At 35.2% G+C, this 22,560-nt stretch overlaps 1 protein-coding gene across 6 annotated transcripts in view; it reads right to left on the bottom strand.

The window, feature by feature from the left end:
* Positions 1 to 10,100: 10,100 nt before the first annotated feature.
* The window catches only part of QSER1 (glutamine and serine rich 1), a 64,254-nt gene continuing 51,794 nt past the window's right edge, over positions 10,101 to 22,560 (bottom strand). For 5 of the 6 annotated variants that reach the window (XM_070427739.1, XM_070427741.1, XM_070427740.1 and 2 more), the window contains 4 exons: positions 20,961 to 21,058; positions 16,086 to 16,238; positions 14,975 to 15,070; positions 10,102 to 13,955 (listed from right to left, as the gene is read on the bottom strand). In XM_070427739.1, the coding sequence (XP_070283840.1) occupies positions 13,815 to 13,955; positions 14,975 to 15,070; positions 16,086 to 16,238; positions 20,961 to 21,058 (488 nt within the window). In that variant the 3' untranslated portion in view covers positions 10,102 to 13,814. Of the gene's footprint in view, positions 13,956 to 14,974; positions 15,071 to 16,085; positions 16,239 to 20,960; positions 21,059 to 22,560 lie in introns of all 6 variants that reach the window. The other variant, XM_070427742.1, reaches the window with a different exon arrangement.

Here is a 22,560-nt window from a genome sequence, read left to right as displayed (position 1 = left end):
TATCTGAGCCAAACCGGCTAGGGCTTAATCTTAATTTTTAAATAGAGTACAACAAGATTGCCCATTAAAGAAATTTTGAACAAGAGTACATTAGATGATGAACATCTGGGAAACAAAGGAAGTCTTTTTTAAAAAGTTATTTTTATTGATTTGAGAGAGAGGAAAGGAAGGAGAGAGCAAGAAAGAGAAGCATTGATTTGTTTTTCCGCTTACGCATTCATTGGTTGATTCCTGTATGTGCCCTAACTGGGGATAGACTCTACCACTTTGGCATATTGTGAGGATGATCTAACCAACTGAGCTACCTGGCCTGGGCAAGGAAGTCTTGATATGAGACAGCCTTGAGGCTGGCCTTTAAAAATTATTGGATATGCCTTAGCCAGTTTGGCTCAGTGGATAGAGCATCGGCCTGTGGACTGAAAGATCCTAGGTTTGATTCTGGTCAAGGACACTTCCTGGGGTTGCAGGCTTGACCCCCAGTAAGGGGTGTGTGGGAGGCAGCCCATCAATGATTCTCATAATTGATGTTTCTATCTCTACCTTCCTCTCTGAAATAAAAAAATATATTTTTAAAAATGATTGGATATTATAGGGGGGAACAGTTTATAATTCCTCTCTATTTTTTAAATTTTTGTTTATTTATTTAGGCTATTTCAATATCTTAAAAGATTAAATATACACCATGATGAAAATATCCTCTTTTGTCCTTTAAAAATAATCTTTTTCTTAGAAGTAGTTTACATTACTTGGTACAGATTAATGTCAATTCTAATGAGTGTGTTTTAACAGGTTTGATCCATCTTCACATAAATTAGAAGAAAAAAAATTAGATTTTCATGTCCTTATAATGACCTTTTAGAGGCTACCAAAGATCCTGGATCTATGAGGACTTCAAATATGCTCTAAAAATTACATTCTGATTTTTTTAAAAACTGAACATACCTCCTACTATTATGTGCTATTTTAAATGCAACTTCCTGTCCTCCATTCCACTTTATTTCTTGTTTCTGGGGTGGTGTACCTGAGAATCTCCATAATTTTTAAAACTTATGATAAAATAAACAAATCATTTTTTAAAAAAATCTATTTTTATTCATTTTAGAGAGGAAGGGAGAAGGAGAGAGAGATAGAAATATCAATGATGAGAGAGAATCATTGATCAGCTGCCTCCCACATGCTTCACACTGGGGATTGAGCCTGCAGCCCAGGCATGTGCCCTGACCAGGAATTAAACCATGACCTCCTAGTTCACAGGTCAACACTCAACCACTGAGCCACACAAGCTGGGCATCATCATTTTTTAACATGTACCACTGATAATTAGAATGCAGAATTTCAGAGAACCATTTTTTGAGAATTATACCTCATAAAGTTTCCTTTTACCTGGCATAACAAGTTCTCTTTTTTGCCTCATATTCCAGAGTTAGAGCTAAAGAAGCCAGCAACCTGGATACACCAATGGGCACAACAAAAGAGCCCCAACAAAAGCTTGCTCCCTCTAGTCAGCGAAGTATGAAGACTTCATGGTAGGAGAACTTGTTTCTAGACTGGCTTTGCCATTAACAAATTGCAACTTGGTAGATACTCTCTCCAGCTCTTCATTATCAGCCAATAGCTAAGTCCAGCATTATGATTCCAGGTTGGATGAAGAAAGAAGTTGTGTTTAAAGCAGTTTACTTTTATTGCTTAAAATAGAAATAATTGCATACTGGAGAATATTTGAAATTAAAGAAATGCATTTAAAAAATTCTACAATCCAGAAGTAATCACTATTAACATTTGAGGCATTTAAACATTTTTTAAATTTAAATTCTTTATTGTTTAAAGTATTACATGAGATGAATCTCCTTTTTTTCTCATTGACGTCTTCCCGGCCACTCCCAGCCCCTCAGCACATGCCCTCACCCCTCTACTGTCTGTGTCCGTTGGTTATGCTCATATGCATGCATACAAGTCCTTTGGTTGATCTCTTACCTCCTCACCCCCCATCTTCCTTCATAGGTTGGACAGTCTGTTCAATGCTTCTGTGTCTCTGGTTCTGTTTTTGTTCATCAGTTTATGTTGTTTATTCTACAAATGAGTGAGATCATGTGATGTTTATCATTCTCTGACTGACTTGTTTCGCTTAGCATAATACTCTCCAGTTCCATCCATGCTGTTGCAAATGGTAAGAATTCCTTTCTTTTTACAGCAGCATAGTATTCCATTGTGTAGATGTACCACAGTTTTCTAATCCATATTCTGCTGATGGGCACTTAGGTTGATTCCAAATCTTAGCTATTGTAAATTGTGCTGCTATGAGCATAGGAGTGCATATATCCTTTCTGATTGGTGTTTGTTTTCTTGGGATATATATTACTGGGTCAAATGGAAGTTCCAGTTTTAATTTTTTGAGGCAACTCCATACTGTTTTCCACAGTGGCTGCACCAGCCTGCATTCCCACCAGCAGTGCACGAGGGTTCCTTTTTCTCTGCATCCTCACCAACACTAAACATTTTTTAAAAACAGTGCACATATTTTATCTGAGATCCTACTGTATGTAAAATTTTTCATTTGCATATTTTACTTAACGCTAGAACATATTACAAACCCGTCATAAACATTTTATAGTCTACATACTCTTATTGTATAAATATATCATCATTCACCTAACCATTTCATTATAAAATTTATAGAGTTTTTTTCCAATTGAAATCATTAAAAAAACTTTATTCATGGCAACTCTTATATTTTGCCTCTTGTGGCATTTATTATTATTTTTAATTTTAATTATTTTATTTATTGACTTGAGAGAGAGACACAGAAAGAGAGACCTCAATTTATTGTTCTACTTATTTATGCATTCATTAGTTGCTTCTTGTATGTTCTATGACCAGAGATCAAACCCACAACTGAGGCATATCAGGACAACTCTCTAACCAACTGAGCTACCCAGTAAATGCATGTTACTTTTAGTTTACATTTCTTTGGGACATTGACTAAACTATTCGATAAGGCCCTTAAAAATAAAGGGTCATTTGGATGTTTGGAACCAGGCATTCTTCCTATGTTTTCTCCTAAGGCCTTGCAATTGTCTATAGTATTGAGACTTTAAATAATGGGATAAATATTAACTAAGGTAGCCTATTAAAAGTAAATATTAAAAGGAAACATAATCCCTAGCTGGTTGGCTCAGTGGATAGAGCACCGGCCTGCAGACAGAAGGGTCCTGAGTTCGATTCTGGTCAAGGGCACATGCCTGGGTTGCGGGCTCGATCCTTAGTAATGGGCATGCAGGAGGCAGCCGATTCTCTCTCATCATTGATGTTTCTATCTCTCTCCCTCTCCCTCACTCTCTGAAATCAATAAAAATATATTAAAAAATAATAACGAAAAAAATAAAAGGAAATATAAATTAGGACTTAGATTTGGTTTGGAATTACAATTTTGCTTCTTTTGTAAGTCCTGTTTTCTTTGTGTCAGGAGGCTGTAAGTGAGTGTGTGTGTGTGTGTGTGTGTGTGTGTGTGTGTGTATAATCATGTAATGTGATTCTTCTTAACTAAATAAACATTTATTGGGAAACACTTCCACAATGGCAGAGTAAGGACTTCCCAAAACCTGCTCCCCCATAAAGCAGTGAAATAACTGGCAATAATTGTCTAGCTCAACTTTTTCAAAATTCTAGAAAGTAACCAAAGCCTTGCAACGACCTGAGGACTGTTCATTTGAGAAAAATGGCTGAATCTCAGAACAGAGAGATTTGTGATGTTTATTATTTTTTTTATTGATTGATTTTAGAGAGAGGAATGGAGAGAAAAAGAAAGAAATCAATTTGTTGTTCCACTTATTTTTCATTCATTGATTCTTTTTTAAAAATATATTTCTTTATTGATTTCAGAGAGGAAGGGAGAAGGAGAGAGAGATAGAAACATCAATGGTGAGAGAGAATCACCAATCGGCTGCCTCCTGCACACCCCGCACTGGGGACCGAGCCCGCAACCCAGGCATGTGCCCTTGGCCGAAATCGAACCCGGGACCCTTCAGTCCGCAGGCTGACGCTCCATCCACTGAGCCAAGCCGACCAGGGCCATTGGTTGATTCTTGCATGTGCCCTAATCAGGGATCAAATCCACAACCTTGGTGGAGGGGGACAGTGCTCTAACAAACTGAGCTGCCTGGCCAGGGCTGAGACTTGTGGTGTTTAAATTGCTCTGTTACACCCTGCCAGCATGGCTCAGAGGTTGAGCATCGACCTATAAACCAGGAGGTCAAAGTTCGATTCCCAGGGCACATGCACAGGTTGTGGGCTCGATCCCCAGTGTGGGGTATGTGGGAGGCAGCCAATCAATGATTCTCTCTCATCATTGATGTTTCTCTCTCTCTCCCTCTCCCTTCCTCTCTGAAATCAATAAAAAATTTGTTTTAAAAATTTACTCTATTCCCATCCCACTCTCCCTAGCTCTACAGTAGCCTCAAAAATCAAAGTAGTATCTATAAAATAGCAGCAAAGCAGCCGCGGGATAGGGTTGAACAGGTTTGGAGCACCTCAGAAAGTCCCATTGTCTGAGAATTGTCACTATTTAACCTGCATAGCAGCTCTCCAAAAAGCTGCATTCACAGGACTTATCTTTATTTGACCTGATTCAGTCTCTCAGGCCATGTAAGTTTTGTCATAGAGGCAGCATTTTTAGAATTCTCTGGGATCACATAAGAAGGATGGTCATACTCTGTCTAGGGGGGATATAGAAAGCTTCTCAGTGGGTCTGTGTTAAAGTTGAGCATTAGAGGATGTTTACCACATAGAGGAGGAAGATGAGGAAGTAGAGCACTTCCAGGCAGGCAGAAGAAATATCATAAGTAAAAGCATGAAAAAACATGTCTAAAATGGCATACTCAGCAATAAAAAGCTGTGTGGCTATGGAATAGAGTCCATAAGGGTAGCGATGGGAGAACTGAAGAAGTTAGGTGAGAAACATAAGGTGGCTACGTCATGAGGGGTCTTTGGTGATCAGGAAACAAACTCTGAGGTTGAAAAGTTCAGTAAATGAATTAATAAACTCATGAAAGGAACTCAGTATGCTTTTGAACTGACAGAAGAAAGAATAAACAATCTTGAAGATAGATCAAGAGATTATGCAAACTGAAGAACAGAGAAAAAAGAGAAAGAATAGAAATAAGGAAAGTTTCAGAAGACATGTGGGACACCACTACTAGCACAACAACATATGTGTAATGGGAGTACCAGAAGGAGAAGATAGAAAAGAGCAGAAAAAAATATTTGAAGAAATAATGGAGAAGGGAGGTGTGTATTCTGTTCTTGCCTCTTGATAGACCAGAGATCATTTTAAGCCAATCCATGATGACTGTGTTCAGGGCTAGCTTTAAGTTTTTCTATGCCATAGTTGACACCTCAGTGGTTATCATGCACTGAATATTTTTGTCCCACCAAATTAATTTTTGAAATCCTAACCCTCAAAGTGGTGGTATTTGGAGATGGAAACTGAGAGGTAATTAGGGTTAAATAAGGTCATTAATGTGGGGAGAGTCACTAGAGAGCTTGCTCTCATTGCCATTTGAGGACACAGCAAGAAAGCAGCCCATCTACAAGCCAGGAATCTTGATCTGGGAATTCTAGCCTCTAGATCTGTGAGGAAATAATTTTTTTGTTGTTTAAGCCACCTAGTCTATTACATTTTGTTATAGCAGCTAATATAGTAGTGCTCAAGTACCAGTTACAGTGATGATTTTTCATCTTTCTCATTGAATGGCAGTGTTTGTTCTTGAGTAGAATGAGCATACTTAACAAAACAAGCAGGTTTTTGCTCTGCAGTGCTTTGTGAATGGTGCTTTAATGCATAATCTTTTTGATAGTGGATTGTTTGCAAACTCCTATGATAAAGTTAATGCATTTGCATTAGCATTGGTTGTGCAAAGCCCTAACATCCTGACTTCTACTTAAGTCAAATAACATTATCTTATAATAAACTTGATGGAGGACTGGCATTTAAAAGACTTTATACTGATTGGCCCATTTACAGTTTTTAAGTCATTGATAGAGTGTATGTACATAAAGCTAATTTTAAAAATTCATTCTGAAGCCGGGTTCTTTCTGTTAGGCTGTTGCTAGTGTTTTGAATTCTCTTGCTTCACTGCTTAAAGACACCTGCTCTCTGATAATAGCCTATTCGCTTCCATAGAGTAAATGGAAATTAAATATGACAAGAGACTCTGGTCTGTGGAGAAGCACAGTGAGAACTAAGAGAGTGATATGCAAAAGATGGGTAGTATAAGAGAGACTTTCTTTTAAAGACAGAGACAGTTCCTAGCTGGTTTGGCTCAATATAGAGCATCGGCTCACAAGGGTCGCTGGTTCCATTCTGGTCAAGGGCATGTACCTCATTTGCAGGCTTGATCCCCAGCTCTGGTTGGGGGGTGTGCAGGAGGCAACTAATCAATGTGTCTCTCTAACATCAATGTTTCTCTCTCTGTCTTTCCCCTTCCCTTTCTCTCTCTCTCTCTCTCTCTCTCTCTCTCTCTCTCTCTCTCTCTCTCTCTCAAATAAATAAATAAATGATGATAATAATAAGAAATCAATGGAAAAAATATCCTCAGGTGAGTATTAACAAAAGAGAAAAATTTTTAAAAAGAGACAGTTTGCCATTTTCAACTACTCTGAGGCCACCTTGAAAACATCAAACTGATTCCAAATAAACTCTCATTTATATATTCACCCATCTATCCAACACATTCCTATTAAGTGTCTGTTGTGTAAAAGACATGCTATTGGAGATAGAGGACTAATTGAATACAGACCTTAAGTACTCCATAATTAACTGTTGATATCAGACATGTTTCTAATTGATCTTACACTAGTGTCACAAGATGAACTAAATACTGATGGGTTTCTACGTGTGTAAAATTAGCTGCTTAATGATTTTGAGCGTCTTGCAAGTTAGTAAAAGATAGTAAAATAATGTGGTAAGGCCTTTCCATTCTTACTATTTTGCTGTACATCTTTTGGTGCTGCCAAACTGAACCACTTTGCATTTCTCCTAACATTCCAGTCGACCAAGAACATTAATAGCTGAAGACTTGCCTAATTTTGAGGAAGAGAAAAACATCCAGACGAATATCACATGACATGCCGACAGTAGAGCTAGTTTAGTGGCAACTGAAGCAGAAAACATTCTCCTGAATACAAACTATCATGTGGTCTTCCTTTTCTTTTTTAAAATATATTTTATTGACTTTTTACAGAGAGGAAGGGAGAGAGAGAGAGTTAGAAACATCAGTGAGAGAGAAACATTCATCAGCTGCCTCCTGTGCCCGCAACCAAGGTACATGCCCTGGACTGGAATCGAACCTGGGACCTTTCAGTCCGCAGGCTGACGCTCTATCCACTGAGCCAAACCAATTAGGGCTCATGTGGTCTTTCTTAACCAGCTGTTTAAAAGTCCTTCCAACCTGAGGATTGGTTTCATCATTACTGCTTCCATGAAGCCTTCCCTGACTGCCCCAAGTAAATGAACTCTTCCTCCAAGAATGTTGCTCACAGGGAGTGCATCTACCAGAAACTTTCGTTTACTTTTACCAGGACTTTTTCTCTTAATTATTCTCTCTGAAGAGTCTGAAAACCCAAAAGACAGGAATGTGAAATCCTGGTCCCTGGGCTCTCTCTTCATGAGGACAAAATGTAAAATACGATGGCTACTACATTTCACTTTTTCATAAAATACCAGCATTCTTGTATCATATAAACGCCTGGTATTGACATTTTCTCCTGATGTTGCAATTATTATTATTGCACACTAAGATCATTAATGCTCTTATTGCAAAATCCCAGTGAATACTTAACTGTTTTTACCTTATTCATGCTCCCTGTAACTTTCCATTCCTATATTCATTTATTCATCAAATATTTAATGAAACCAGATTCTGCACTAGACACTGGGAATGCAATAGTGAGCAAAATACACATGGGTCCTATCATCAAGGGCTCCTAGGATCCAGCACAAGAGAGAACAACAATCAAGCAACCACACAAAATGTGGTGAATGCTCATCTAATCTAGTCCAGAGGGTTAAAATCTAATCTGGCTAACAGAAGTGACGTTAAAGTGAAATCTGAAGAATTAAGAGATGGGGGAAGAATAGTTCAGCTGAGGGAACAGGAAGGACCGGAGGCAAGAAAAAACATGCACATTTAAGGAACTTAAACTTTATTAAGAATGGGCCACATAGAGGAAGGGCAGTAAGAAGGAGGACAGTGCTTAGGGGCTTTGTAAACTGTGATAGAGTTTGGGTTAAAGGCAATGAAAAAAGTCCATGGGAAGGTTGTGAAGGAGGGAAGGACAGGAAAAAAAAGTAATTTTGGCTACAATTTAAGAAAAGCATTTCTATTATGTCCATTATTTCCTATTCTATTTTCTAACTGATTTTCGTTGTTGCCTTATTCTAAATACTTTAAAGAGCTAAGTTAAAAAAACACTTATATTTAGTTCAGGTATAAACAGTAAACTCTCCATGTATCACAGATAAATTATATGTAAAACTTGTTATTTTTGCAAAGTAACTTCTTGACTCCTGATTAACATCACAAAATAGATAAGGTTTAACAATAGACTAACAGGTAATTGTATCTTCCTTTTATTTGAAACCATTCAGTTCTAAATTATTCATTTTAACTGAAGAACAGATATGTACATAAACTAAAATGATCAATAATCTAGTTTCTATTCCACTTTGGAATGTCCTTTTTAATCTTCATTTAAATATGGTATCTCTAAAATTTAGGAATTTATTTAAAGCCACACTACAGAAAAGGGCAAATCCATAAATACATAATCTTGTGATTTATCCCTCCCCATATTGGGAACTGAAAGTGTGTGTTAGGCTGATGTCAAAGACCTAGTAGAGAATGGTTTGTAATTTTTTTTACAAGTTCATTTTTATATTCTTGGACTTTAAGAAAAAAATTATGAGTAGTTTTATTATTTTTCTGCTAATAAAAACATTTCCACATGGAAAACAAAGAGTAGCAGTATTCCCTTTCAAATCTTCCCTGAGAGAGTCAGGTTAAATAACTGAGTTTCATTGAGATACAGAAATTTTTTAAATGTTTTTATTCATTTCAGAGTGGGGAAAGGGAAGGGATAGAAACATCAATGATGAGAACCATTGATTGGCTGCCTTCTGCATGCTCCCTACTGGGGAATCAAGCCCTCAACTTGGGCATGTACCCTGACAGGGAATCGAACCTGGACCTCCTGGTTCATGGGTCAGTGCTTGACTACTGAGCCACACTAGCCTGGCTACAAAATGTTTTTTAAAATACTAAAAAAAGAATATAAGCCCTAGCTGGTTTGGCTCAGTGGATAGAACTTCAGCCTGTGAATTGAAGGGTCCCAGGTTCGATTCCGGTCAGGAGCACATGCCCAGGTTGCAGGCTCGATCCCCAGTAGGGGTCGTGCAGGAGGAAGCCAATCAATGATGTTTCTATCTCTCTCTCCCTTTCCCTTCCTCTCTGAAATCATTAAAAATGTTTTTTTTTAAAAAGAACTACATTAACAAAGCAGTGTAGTATTAATTTCTATCATATAGTTTTGAATAGTGGCTGTATTCTAATATTTTGTGCAAAAATACTAAAATGAACAGCAATGTCAGCAACCAAATGGAGATATGTTACAGAATTTTAAAATACTTTTTGATAGAGATCATTGATTAAAGTTTTAGTTTTGAACTGTGTAAAATAAATCAAGAAATAAGTTCTTATATAACCAAAACTAAAGCATAGCAAATATGCGGACAATATTTTTGCTTGAAATATTTAGTATTTTAAAATATTATTTGAAGGTTAAGGCAGAATCTTATTCTGAAAATTAAAGCATCAGTCAGGACACATTTCTTTTTTACCTTTTAATATAGATAATAAAAATATCTTGAGAGTAGCAGTTACTTCTAGCTTTGCTTTATTTTCAAATAAAAAATTAGGTGAATTAATGGATTCATACACCTTTATAGGTAGAAAAGGACTAAAAGAGTTCTACCTTAACACAAACTCAGTTATTTTCTGATATTGTCAGCTGAGGTAGTATATAATTAATCAATATTGACTTAATTTTAGAAAATCATGGGTGGATCATATACCACCTATACCTAATAACTTTGTTTAGGACTCTACATGATATGTGTTGTATGAGAAATCTGTAACATGATGATGCTTTAGTAAAATACAATACCTGTTTTCAAATATTAAAAAATAGACCAAACCCCAAACATTCTGATTTTGTTGTTTAAAAAATTGCTTTCATTTTAATGATCTGAGTTAGTAACAAACAAATATACAAAATTATCTTTCACATTTCCATACATTGTATTATGGACCACTTAAAACTCTGGATTGCAAATGCAGGTTTCTTTGTATCCTTAACTTCAATTATTGCCACTTATAAATAAAGGTGATTTACAAAAACATGCATTTGAGAACACAGATGCTAAAAGTTGCACATGGAAGTTAATGTACAACCAGTAGCGTACATTGTTCATTTGTGCAGTTTATGTGTCGAATGCAACTGACGCAGAAGCAGTTATCCTGGGATTTTTCACTCTAATTAAAAAGCATTTTTGAGCAACAGATGAAAGTACAGTTTAAAACAAAAACTGTATTCTACAAATACAATAAAATTCACTTGTACAGCTGAAGAAACTTTTGGGACCCAAAGCTGATTCAATAACCCTGCTGCTACATTGGTTTTATGGGTATATTGCCAAAGTCATAGGTTGGAAAATAGCTGAAAATAAATATGTATAGTAAAAGGAAAGTGAGACTAAAAAACGTGAGGAAAGCTTTGAAAATAGTAGTAACGTATGAGTCATCTACAATTTTCATTTTTAAATTTCAGAAACTTGAAGATAATCTGAACATTTTCTAAGCCGTTTAAAATTTTAAGATTTTTCCATCATACTGTTTTCTAGGCCACTTCCCCAACCACTAATCTGCACTATAAACAAACACCAACATAGGACTTTTTATATTAAATTGTTTCCAGATATCTGTAGGTAAAAAAAAATCTAATCTTCCTTAAACATGTTTTTCTAGGTTGTGGCAACATGTGCTTTACCCCTCTTTAACTCAATCTACAACCTAAAGTTATTTCTATATTATAAATTTTAAACTCCCTGGCAAGGAATGTGAATGTTACCCAGCTAGATATTTATTCAGCTTCTTAAAGGACTTATATATGGTTGTCATAATTGTCCCACTTTCCCTTAAAGCCCAAGTTTGATATAATCTCATGTAATATGGATTACATGAGAAAAAAATGGTACAAAACAATGGATCTCTTCCAGGCAGTATTGTAGACTTGGCTTCTGATGTTATTGAAAACACGTGTTTTATTACAATGAATACAACTGCAAACAGTTTGAGGACAACTGCAGTTGAAAAGAAAATGGGTGGTTTTCTATAGGAAACATCTTTTTTCCATGGACCTTGTGAAGAAAATGTGGCTAGTGATTTCAAACATGTACTTCAAGTTACCTAAATGCAACACAGCTTCTAAAAAAATATAAATCATCAGTGATTCAGGCAAGAAAGCTGGGGGAGTAAAGATGTATACTTAAACACTACATTAGGAGATGTAGTTACCTACTCTGTACTTTGAAATGAAAGAAACCAATTCTGTCCAGAGCCAGTACCAGAAAGAGATATAGCTGCTTCTTACTCTTCTACATAACAAAATCAATTTTATGATGCTTTCACTTGCTGATAGCTTCTTATTTGAACTATCAAAATGAATCTAGGTTATTTTTGTTTTCAAAATAAGCTGCCCAAACAGGTGTTGTTTTTATAAAACTTTCAGAAATGAAACATTCAACCCTAGAGAGAAACTTTGTTTTAAGTATCTTGTCTAATGGCAGGTAAAAAGATTGTTGAATTAAGGATTATTGCTTTTAAAAAGATAACCATCAGAAATAAATATGTAAGGTTAACTCAATACTCATTTTTCACTCAATGCTACGTTTTATTCCCAAATCAAGTCACATGTTACCTTCAATTCTTTGCCAGTTTACTTCGGTTTTTAATTATAAGAAGTCAGCCTGTTAACTCAAAATGAAGACAATAGCAATAGCTACATAAGCACGTCTTATTTGGGCATTGAGCAGTAACACTGCTTTCTTGATAGGACTTAAGGCACTAAATGGTAGTAAAATAAACAAAAGTATGATGATTAACAAGTTCTTTAGAATCCTAAAAAAAGGAGATCATTTAGAAGGACACTATTAAATCTTTTTCTCAAACAAATAAGGCATCCTGTTGGCAAACACAAAAAACACAAGGTCATGTTGAACCTAATACATTCACTGTCTCTCAGCTAAAGTACTTGACAAATTGACAAATTAACTAGCTATGATAGCATGTATAAAGGTTGGAAAGGCACCAAGGAGAGCTCTACCACTTCCAGTTCTGAGAGTTAGGTAGGCTGTGTTTAACACTGCATGCATGTAATCTAATTATAAATTTTATTCTTTAAAATGTATAATGTGGTTAGATTTTTGTTTCAACAAATCAGTTAATCAAATGCTTGTTTAGTAAGAAATTTATTTTCATGAGTCAGAAAATTACAGCAGTGTCTAACACAACCCCATTATAAAGCTAAACTAATTCTAGTACTGAATGCATATTCTGGATAACACTGAAGCAAATCTGTATAAACAAAAAGGTTACCTCAAGATAGAATTCACAATTGAAATTCAACATATAACTAAATAAGATGTACTGAAAATGAAAAGTGTAGTACAGGTACATCAAACAATTATAATCACAACATTTTCCTTGTGAAAAATACAACTATTAGTGAAATAAAATGTACAATTGAAATTTTTTTCCAAAGGGAAAAAAAAAACAGTATAAAGGAAAATACTTTTCTTCGAGATAAGGAAGATAGTATGTCATTTTTTTTATCACAATATAATTTGACACAAAAAGCAGTCATAGAATTGCACCAATTCCACATCCAGTTTCCTGAACATGTTAAGAGTAAAAGGAGTTTGTAAAGCAGAATGCAGTTTCTGAATTTTATATTTTAACTTGAAGATATTCTCATACAGAATGTCATAGCACACCAGATCTGTTTACACATGTACAATACTTTCTGTTTTGTGGCCAGACATGAATACAAACATATGATTTCAGCCACCTTTCTATCATTCTGGTGTTTAGTCAGAGTCAGGAAAAAATAATCAAGCTACTTAAGTGTTACCTAACAATAAAGAAAAATTATATTTAGTGCATGCTTCATCATTTGTCAAAAAACATTTCTGAAAATAAAACTCAGTTACCAAATGGTTTACAAAATAGAAAAATCATTCATTAGGATAAAAATGTGGTGGGACGTAGATCCATTTTCGAAGGACTGACTTCCTTGGCAGCACCACTGTCCTTCAGCAGAGGTCAGGATGCAAGCAAGTTCTATGGCCAGAGCAGGTGTGCCTGCAGGAGATCACTACTCGACATTTGATTATCCAAGGCTCTAGACCAGCGGTTCTCAACCTGTGGGTCGCGACCCTTTGGGGGTCGAACAACCCTTTCACAGGGGTCGCCTAAGATCATCGGAAAACACCTATATAATTACATACTGTTTTTGTGATTAATCACTATGCTTTAATTATGTTCAATCTGTAACAATGAAATTGGGGGTCACCACAACATGAAGAACTGTATTAAAGGGTCGCGGCATTAGGAAGGTTGATAACCACTGCTCTAGACCAACTTTGATCACTCCCTCCACCATTTCATTAGTGCTACAAAACAGATGAAAATTTTCTGGAAATGTTAGAAGCATTTCTGCTGTACATGATTTAGAAGTTCTCCAAATTTTTCAAATAGGTCTTCTACCCATTTTACATTTTTCATACAAAGCTGAACAATTTCTTCTTGTCCTAAATCTTCATTTTTCTTCTGCACAGAAGAGATCTAAAATAAAGAGAATTGCCACATTAGCTTATACTTATCACTTTATAAGCTCTTTATAAAGACTATTTCTATATCCTGAAAAGAGGATTTATTAATTCACCTATAAGTACTGATCTTTTTTTTCAAAACCCATCCACGGAGAATAATTATTTCATGTACATTTGAATGAAGTCTAATCCTATCATTTTTGGCTCCATGGAAGCAAGGAAGAAGGCCAGGAAAAGTGGTTCAAACTTTTAAAATTCCTTTCAGTTGTATTAAAAGCAGAATGACAAAATTTGAGGTCAATATTTCCTTTAAGATAATGTAAAAATAGTGAACATATTTTGCATGACCACCTTTACTTTCTCCTTTGCTAAACAGAGGTTAGATTTAGAACATCTTTTGAAACCAGACCATTATGAAATACATTACATGTAACTGTGAGTAAACTTAACCCTTTTTAATTAAAAACAAAGCAAAACACCTGATAGTACTATCTACATTTAAACCCTGAGCGAGTTAATCCTGATATCCCATCCACAAAGTGGTACTATTGTCATATGTAATTTCTAAGCAACTTAAATTATGATACTTAAAAGCTACAATTAAATGTTAACTATCATTTCTTCATGCCAAGGAACAAAACCCCATTTCTCTATAATTGAAAAGGATAGGGTCATTCTAGTGATAAGGAAAACAGTGAGATATTTGTGACTGAAGTATATTAAAACAGGATCATTATACATTGAGAAGAAAATACAATAAAGTACCATTTATTATGGCAATGTAAACCAAGCACCCACAACCTAAAACATTACCACTTATAGCTCCTTTGAGAGGCGGTGAGCCTCAGATTAATCTGAGCACAACACACCAGAGAGGCTAGGAGCAATCTTCTAGTCATTACTTATTAGAGAATATAGAGACATACATTTTTAAGCAATTCTCTTTGACACATTAAAAATAATATAGCTACAGTCTCCTTAAAGCATGGAAAAACATACATTTTGTTTTTAAATAAATGAAAAAATAATTACCTCGTCTTTACATATCAGATAAACATGATATTTATAATGATGGAGTGAATGATACAAAGAATATAGCTGTATTTTCTCTGGATCAACAGCAAACTCCTGTAACAAGAAAACAGTTTAGAGATATATTTATTTCATGGAGCACCTAAGCTAAGAACACTTTTATAAAAATACTAGGCTAAAAGTTTCAAAGGAAATATTAAAAGTGACTTGTATGGCTAGATATTAGCTTGTATTAATAAGCTGCTATTAATAAGAGGCTTATTCAAAATAAGAATTTAAATTTTATTTTTAAACCTTCACTTTTTTTTCTTGAACATAAATATACACTATTTCAAAATATTTAACCATTATAGAAAAGTTTAAACAGTGAAGACATAAGATGATTTATAAAGTAAAAGAATCCTATAATTTCTTGGTTCAGAGATAAACAAGATTAACAAAATGTTATATATTTCCCATGTTTTCCTCCATGTATAACATATATTTCTATAACTTCTTTTTTAGCCTAATTAAAACATGGGTATCTATTTATTACATACTCCATCCCCAATATAAATTAAATGAGGGCAGGAAATATTGACCCTTTTCACTGTTGTATTCTTAGTACTTAGAAGTGTATTTGGCATACTACAAGCACTAAAAAAACCCCAAAAACTTTATTGAAAGAATGAATGAATCTATCACTTCTTTTTCTGAATAGGCATTAACTTAGACCATGCTTGAAAATGAATCAATTTCAATTTTAACAATTTTGCAGATATGTGGTCAACACTGAATCTTATTAAATGTGTGCACACTCATTTATCTGTATGCATTTGTATCCAATGACAAAAAAACTATAAAATATACATACAAGCATGGTATATTTCTTGCTTACTAGGCTATTTAAAAATTTTTTGAGCACTTACTATATGCCAGATACTGTGCTAGGTAATGGAGAGAAACAAAGAATAAGATGGAATCCCTGCTTTTTAGGCCAGAGCGGCTCATTCCTACCTGAAAATAATTCAAATTTAACAATATAGTAAAATATTTGCCTGCCTCAATGTTTTAATTAGAATTATATCAACAACTGGAAGAGGTATAATAACATCAATCAATATATACTTACTTGTGCAGATTTAATGGTTGTTTTAGAAGTCCTCAGAGTTTTCTTATTATAAGCTTTGCCATTCATTTTGATTTTAGAAACAGCAGATCCCCCACTTTTTGCTTTAGAGTCTCGAGTAATTATTGTTAGTTCAGGAAAACTTTCCAAAGCATTCTTTAAAATAAAGCAAAAATAATTGACATCAGAAGAAAACTAATTTACACTCCTTATAGCTACTCAAATTTACTTTAAAAAATATATAAACGTTTACATACATGTACATATACACACAAATATATATATTGGGAACACTGATTGGGTGTGGCATATATGATATTCAAATACACACATACGTGGAGTGTTAAACATGGCCAAATTCTTTGCAGCTCCCCCCATCAAGATGTGAATCTTAACTATATTTATGGTGATCATTTTGCAGTATAGACAAATATTGAATCCTTGCTATACACCTGAAACTAATATAATGTTGTACGCAATTATACCTCAAATAAAAAAAATGTAGATTCTATTTCCCCATCCCTTGAATCTGGGTCATCCTTATGACATGCTGTAAGCAACCCCACATGACACTGTGGGAACTCCTGAATGAGGCAGAAAGTTCTTTGCAATAATGCCTTTCTGGTTTCAATGTAGGGGAAAGAGGGACATATACAAATGCTTTTAATTTATGATGGGGTTATATTCTGATAAACCCATGCTAAGTTGAAAATAATGTAAGTTGAAAATGCATTTACCACTACACTACAGAGCATTGTTGTTTAACCTTGTGATCACGAGGCTAAGTGGGATTTGTGGGTCCCTGCTGCTGCCCAGCATTATAAGAGAGTATCATACCACATATTGTAGCTCAAAAGGTCAAAATTCAAAACTTGAAGTATAGCTTCTACTGAATTCATATATCTTTTACACCATCTTAAAGTAAAAAAATTAAGTCAAACCATTGTAAATCTACTTAAGTTTCTTCAAAGCTCTACCAATTGAACCACTGTTAACACTAAAACTTGGTCAAGTCCTGGATCAGGGCAAGAGACAAGTGTTGTAATGTTCCTCTGGCTTCACCACTTCTCTTGCTTCTTTTGACTATAGAAAATGCAGTTGTGAAATAAGAGTGTAAAACAGAGTTTGATGAGTTTTGTGACCACAATGATACAATAGTTATCACTGATAATTTAGTGGCCATATGGCAGAACCAATTCTAGTCCATTCTTTAAAAGTCACTGGCATATTTATGCCCTTACCTACTTGGCAAATCATCCTGACATGAAAAGCTACAAACAATAATTGAAACCTGGCCACAGTGGGCTCAGTGGTTGAGCATTGACCTATGAATCAGGAGGCCATGGTTCAATTCCCAGTTATGGCAAATGCCCGGGGTGCGGGTTCGATCCCCAGTGTAGGGCGTGCAGGAGGCAACTGATCAATGATTCTTTCTCATCATTGATGTTTCTAGTTCTCTCTCCCTCTCCCTTCCTCTCTGAAATCAATAAAAATATATTTAAAAAAAATAATTGAATATTTTTATCTAAATTTAACTAGTTTGAATAGTTTTTAAAAATTGAGCTACTAGCATCATTTAATATTTTGATACTAAAAGGGTTTAAGAGTTCACATTATCTTTATTTTCCCCCATTATATTTATTTATTTTTTAAAATATATTTTTATTGATTTTTTACAGAGAGGAAGGGAGAGAGATAGAGAGCTAGAAACATCGATGAGAGAGAAACATCCATCAGCTGCCCAGGTACAGGCCCTTGACTGGAATCGAACCTGGGACCCTTCAGTCTGCAGGCCGATGCTCTATCCACTGAGCCAAACCGGCTTTGGCCCCATTATATTTATTATACAAACTAGAGGCCCAGTGCACAAATTCGTGCATGGGTGATCAGGGCCAGCTGGCCAGGGGGAGGTACTGCGGGAGGTTGGCCAGCTGCAGGAGTGCACTGACCATCAGGGAGCAACTCCTGTGTTGAGCGCCTGCCCCCTGGTGGTCAGCGTGCGTCATAGCTACTCGTCGTTCAGTTGTTCCGCCTTAACGGTCGCTTAGGCTTTTATATATATAGATTGTACTTCTCATTTGATAAACTGTTTTATAAACAATCATAACCTTCAAGGCCACTCTTTTCAAAACCCGTGTGAGTTCCCAAACACCTGGTATTCCTAACAACGCATTTTTAAACAGAGACCCTAATGTTTTTATATATAAGTGTAGGAGGGAACTAAGTTTCATTTAATAGACACAATAGAATTTTTACTATTTCCTACCAGAGTGAGCTATCACTAATTTCTAGCTTCATTTTCTTAGATTATTTGTGCTATTATATACTTTGGTGTTTTCCTTATAAAACATGCCCAGGCTTGAATTACTCTTTATAACAAATGGAATTTAAAGACCAAAAAATAAAAATAAATGGATTTTATATTTGGGAACAATGAACACTAGGTCAGTGTGCAGACGAAAGGAGAAAACTTAAGTGTTCTTTCTAATAAGCACAAGATGCTAAAGATGACTGGAAGTAAATAGGATTCAGAGGAAATAGATCATTAACTTCAAAAAGCTTTAGGATTCCTAAAATTACCGGGATCATCATGGGAAGTGGGGTTAATTATTTCTAAAGAATAGAAAATATTTTATAATCTACTGTTTGTAATATTTTATATCAAATCATTCTAAATTTTAGTACTGTTTGTGTATTGTAACTTAGAAATAGCTATAAATGAAAATTATCAAAATTAACTAATTTTAAAAATTTTGTTTTTTTCCGTGAAAATAAGAATATCAAAACTAATTTTTCACTTGCTTATCATAAACTATTACATAAGCTTTAAATATCTACTGAATCTATTAAATTTCAAGTGGTAGCTTCATTTTAATGCAAGTTATTAGAGAACTGGTTTGATATTTAAAACATGGTTAGCCAAAACTGGTCACTATTAAGATTTAATAAATCTTTAGAAAACACACATCTAAGAATATTCTCTTGTCTCTAGAAACATGGTATTTCCCAAAGGATATTTCATTTGAAGAATAGTTAAGTGGAAAATACTTGACTAGGAGTCAGTAGACCAAATTCTTAGTAATGAGCTTCTTACCAACTTTGGACATTTTTTCCCTACAAGTACATATCAGTGAAGAATATAGGACTACTGGTAGAGTTTGGTGTCAATTAATTTTGAACTCAGTGTTCAGAGCCTTAATTTTCACCTAGCTAAAATAAAATCAATTTTCACTTTTATGTGGAGTTAAGATAAAACAGTGATGTGAAAAAGCTATACAAATTACCCAAAGAAATTGAAAATTTAAGCCCACACAAAAACCTGCACATGGATGTATATAGTAGCTTTATTGATAATTGCCAGGATTAGGAAGCAACCAAGATATCATTCAGGAGGTGAACAAACTGGTACATTCAGACAATGGAATATTATTCAGTGCTAAAAAGAAATGAACTATTAAGTTATGAAAAGACATGGCAGTACCTTAAATGCATATTACTGAGTGAAAGAAGCCTATCTTAAAAGGCTATACACTATATGGTTTCAACAATATGACATTCTGGAAAAGGTAAAAAGAGACAGTAAAAATATCAGTGGTTGCCAAAGGTGGGGGGGGGGGGGGGGTAGGGAGGAGGAATGACTTGACAGAGCACAGAGGATTTTTAGGGCAGTGAAACTACTCTACATGATACTATAATAGTGGATACACGTCCAAACCCATAAAATGTGCAACACCGTAATGTCAACTATGGACTTTGGGTTATAATGATATGTCAGTGTAGGTTCATCAATAATAAGAAATGTATCATTCTGGTAGATGTTGATAACTGGGGAGGTTGTTCGTGTGTGTGTGTGGCATATGGAAACTCAATTTTGCCATGAAACTTCTATAAAAAATAAACTGTTAATAAAAAGAAAAGCTATACAAATATGCAAAAAAATTATCTGAAGACAGACTCAAACACTTTTAGATGTTATATGTTATACTCTGAATAAGAGCTGGAGAGTTTTTGACAACTAGGTAGCTTCTGTGATAAATTTTCTGAGTTTAGATTAACTTACTGTTGTTTTATATTTCTGATAACACTAAAAACAACTTATAGTGGCAAGATATATTAACAAATATAATTATATGTATCTCCTACCATTATATGAGGATTAATTTTCCTCAGATATTGGCTAAATAAGGCAAGTAAAGGGAATTTTGATGACCATGCGAAGAAAATGCCAATTCTAACTATAGATGAAATGTGAAAAATTTGAAAAAGTTTAAAAGTAAGAAAGATTGGTATACAGTGGTAGTTTATAGGAAATATTTTTGAAACATTTATGAGTTATTTTATAGAAGGAATACTAGATAAATATATAAGCCCAAAAAATTAATTTAAGCAAAGAAAAGTAAACAATTAACATTAAGAATATGTTTAATAGGAATAGAATGAACAACATAAACTGATGAACAAAAATAGATCCAGAAATATAGAAGCATCAAACAGACTGTCAAACCTCAGAGGGAAGGTAGGGGAGGGTGACAGGGGGTAAAAGATCAACCAAAGGACTTGTATGCATGCATGTAAGCATAACCAATAGACACACACAATAGGGGGTAAGGGCCTGTACTGGGGGGTGGGAGCAGGCTGGGAGTGGCCAATGGGGGCAACAAGGAGACATATGTAATACTTTCAACAATAAAGAATTTTTTTAAAAAAAGAATATGCTTAATAATGAAGACAAGCTAAAGACTCAATGAATAAAAATCAAATTTTTATTGGGTAAGGAAATTTTATAAAATGGAAAATGACTGTCATAAATTTCCTTCCTATTGTATTTAAGACTACGATTCTCACTGAGTTTGCTAATAAATCATCTGAAGAAAATACCTTGAATGATTGATCCAAATGAAGATTCAAAAGAAGTCTCTTTCGGTTATCATTCAGCATGCTATCTATTTTTTTCATATGAGGCAAAAGTAGCTCATCTAAAACAAGATAAAAATTTATTATAACAGGATAAACTATCAACTCAAAAACTCATTAAAGTTTTTCAAATCATTAACATATCAATACATTAATTTAATTGGCTTATATAAAGTAATGCTTTTGAAAATTAGGACATGAAGTTTTCTGAACAAAAGCTAACTTGAAAAATAGGTTTACAATAGTCAAGTGAGAAAAAAGCATGATCCTAGTATGAAAGGATTAAAAGTCCTAGGTTTTACCCTTCTCCGCCACCAGAATTGATTGATAGCAGTGATTTGACAAGAAGGCAAGCTGTCTGATTTCTCCAGACCTCATTTACCATCTGAACAATAATAGCATTATAATTATTGGAAATTTATTTAACACTAGAGGCCCTGCACCAGTGGGGTCCCCCAGCTTGGCTGCGGGATAGGGCTGAAACCGGCTCTCTGACTTCCCCGAGGGGTCCCGGATTCAAGAGGGCACAGGCCAGGCTGATGGACCCACCGGTGCACGATCGTGGCTGGGGAGGGATGCGGGAGGTTGGCCAGCTGGGGAGGGACTGTGGGAAGGCTCCAGGGCATGTCTGGCCCGTCTTGCTCAGTCCCAATCTGCTGGACTCCAGGAGCAAGCTAACCTACTGGTCAGAGCATCTGCCCCCTGGTGGTCAGTGCATGTCATAGTGAGCGGTTGAGCGACCTTAGCATATCATTCGCATATTACCCTTGATTGGTTCAACAGCCAACTGACCAGCCACTTAGCATATTAGGCTTTTATTATATAGGATTATAAAATTTTCTAAAATACTGAGTATGATATTCTTAATTCACTGTAGTTTGAGGCAAAGAAAAAGTAGGGAAAGGCCCTGGCTTGGTTGGTTGGAGTGTCATCCTGTATACCAGAGGGTTGTGGGTTCAATCCCCAGTTAGAGCATGTGCAAGAGGCAACCCATCGATGTTTCTCTTTCTCTCTCTCTACCTTCACCACTCTCTCAATCAATAAAAAAAGCATGTCCTCAGGTGAGGATTAAAATAATTAGGTAACTTAAAAAAAAGTAGGGCAAGAAAAATGATCAAAATCCAGTTTTAAAAACACAAGAGTCAACATAGTTATTTTTAAAAAGGAGAGAGTAAAAGTATAACAAGGATTCCAACCCAAAACTTTCTGCTTCCTTCTTCACCCCTCTGAAATGTTAAGGACTTTTAAGAAAAGCACCTTCAGAATATAAGTTTAATTATTTTTGGTGTTGTATTAAATATTTTAGGTTATTAGATGATTTCTTTTTCTTTCTTTGTTCTTTGCTGTCTCTTTCTCAATAATCCTCATCTGAAGACGTGGGTTTTTTTGTTTTTTTTTTAATATTTTATTGATTTTTTACAGAGAGGAAGGGAGAGGGATAGAGAGTTAGAAACATTGATCAGCTGCCTCCTGCACACCCCCTACTGGGGATGTGCCCGCAACCAAGATACATGCCCTTGATTGCAATCGAACCTGGGACCCCTCAGTCTGCAGGCTGACGCTC

This window comes from Myotis yumanensis, unplaced genomic scaffold (assembly GCF_028538775.1).
Source record: "Myotis yumanensis isolate MYYU_CA2020_CCGP unplaced genomic scaffold, mMyoYum1.0.hap1 SCAF_10, whole genome shotgun sequence".
NCBI classification, from domain to species: Eukaryota; Metazoa; Chordata; class Mammalia; order Chiroptera; family Vespertilionidae; genus Myotis; species Myotis yumanensis.
Note: the sequence above shows the minus strand (reverse complement) of the source record. Positions and strands in the feature narration are given on the sequence as shown.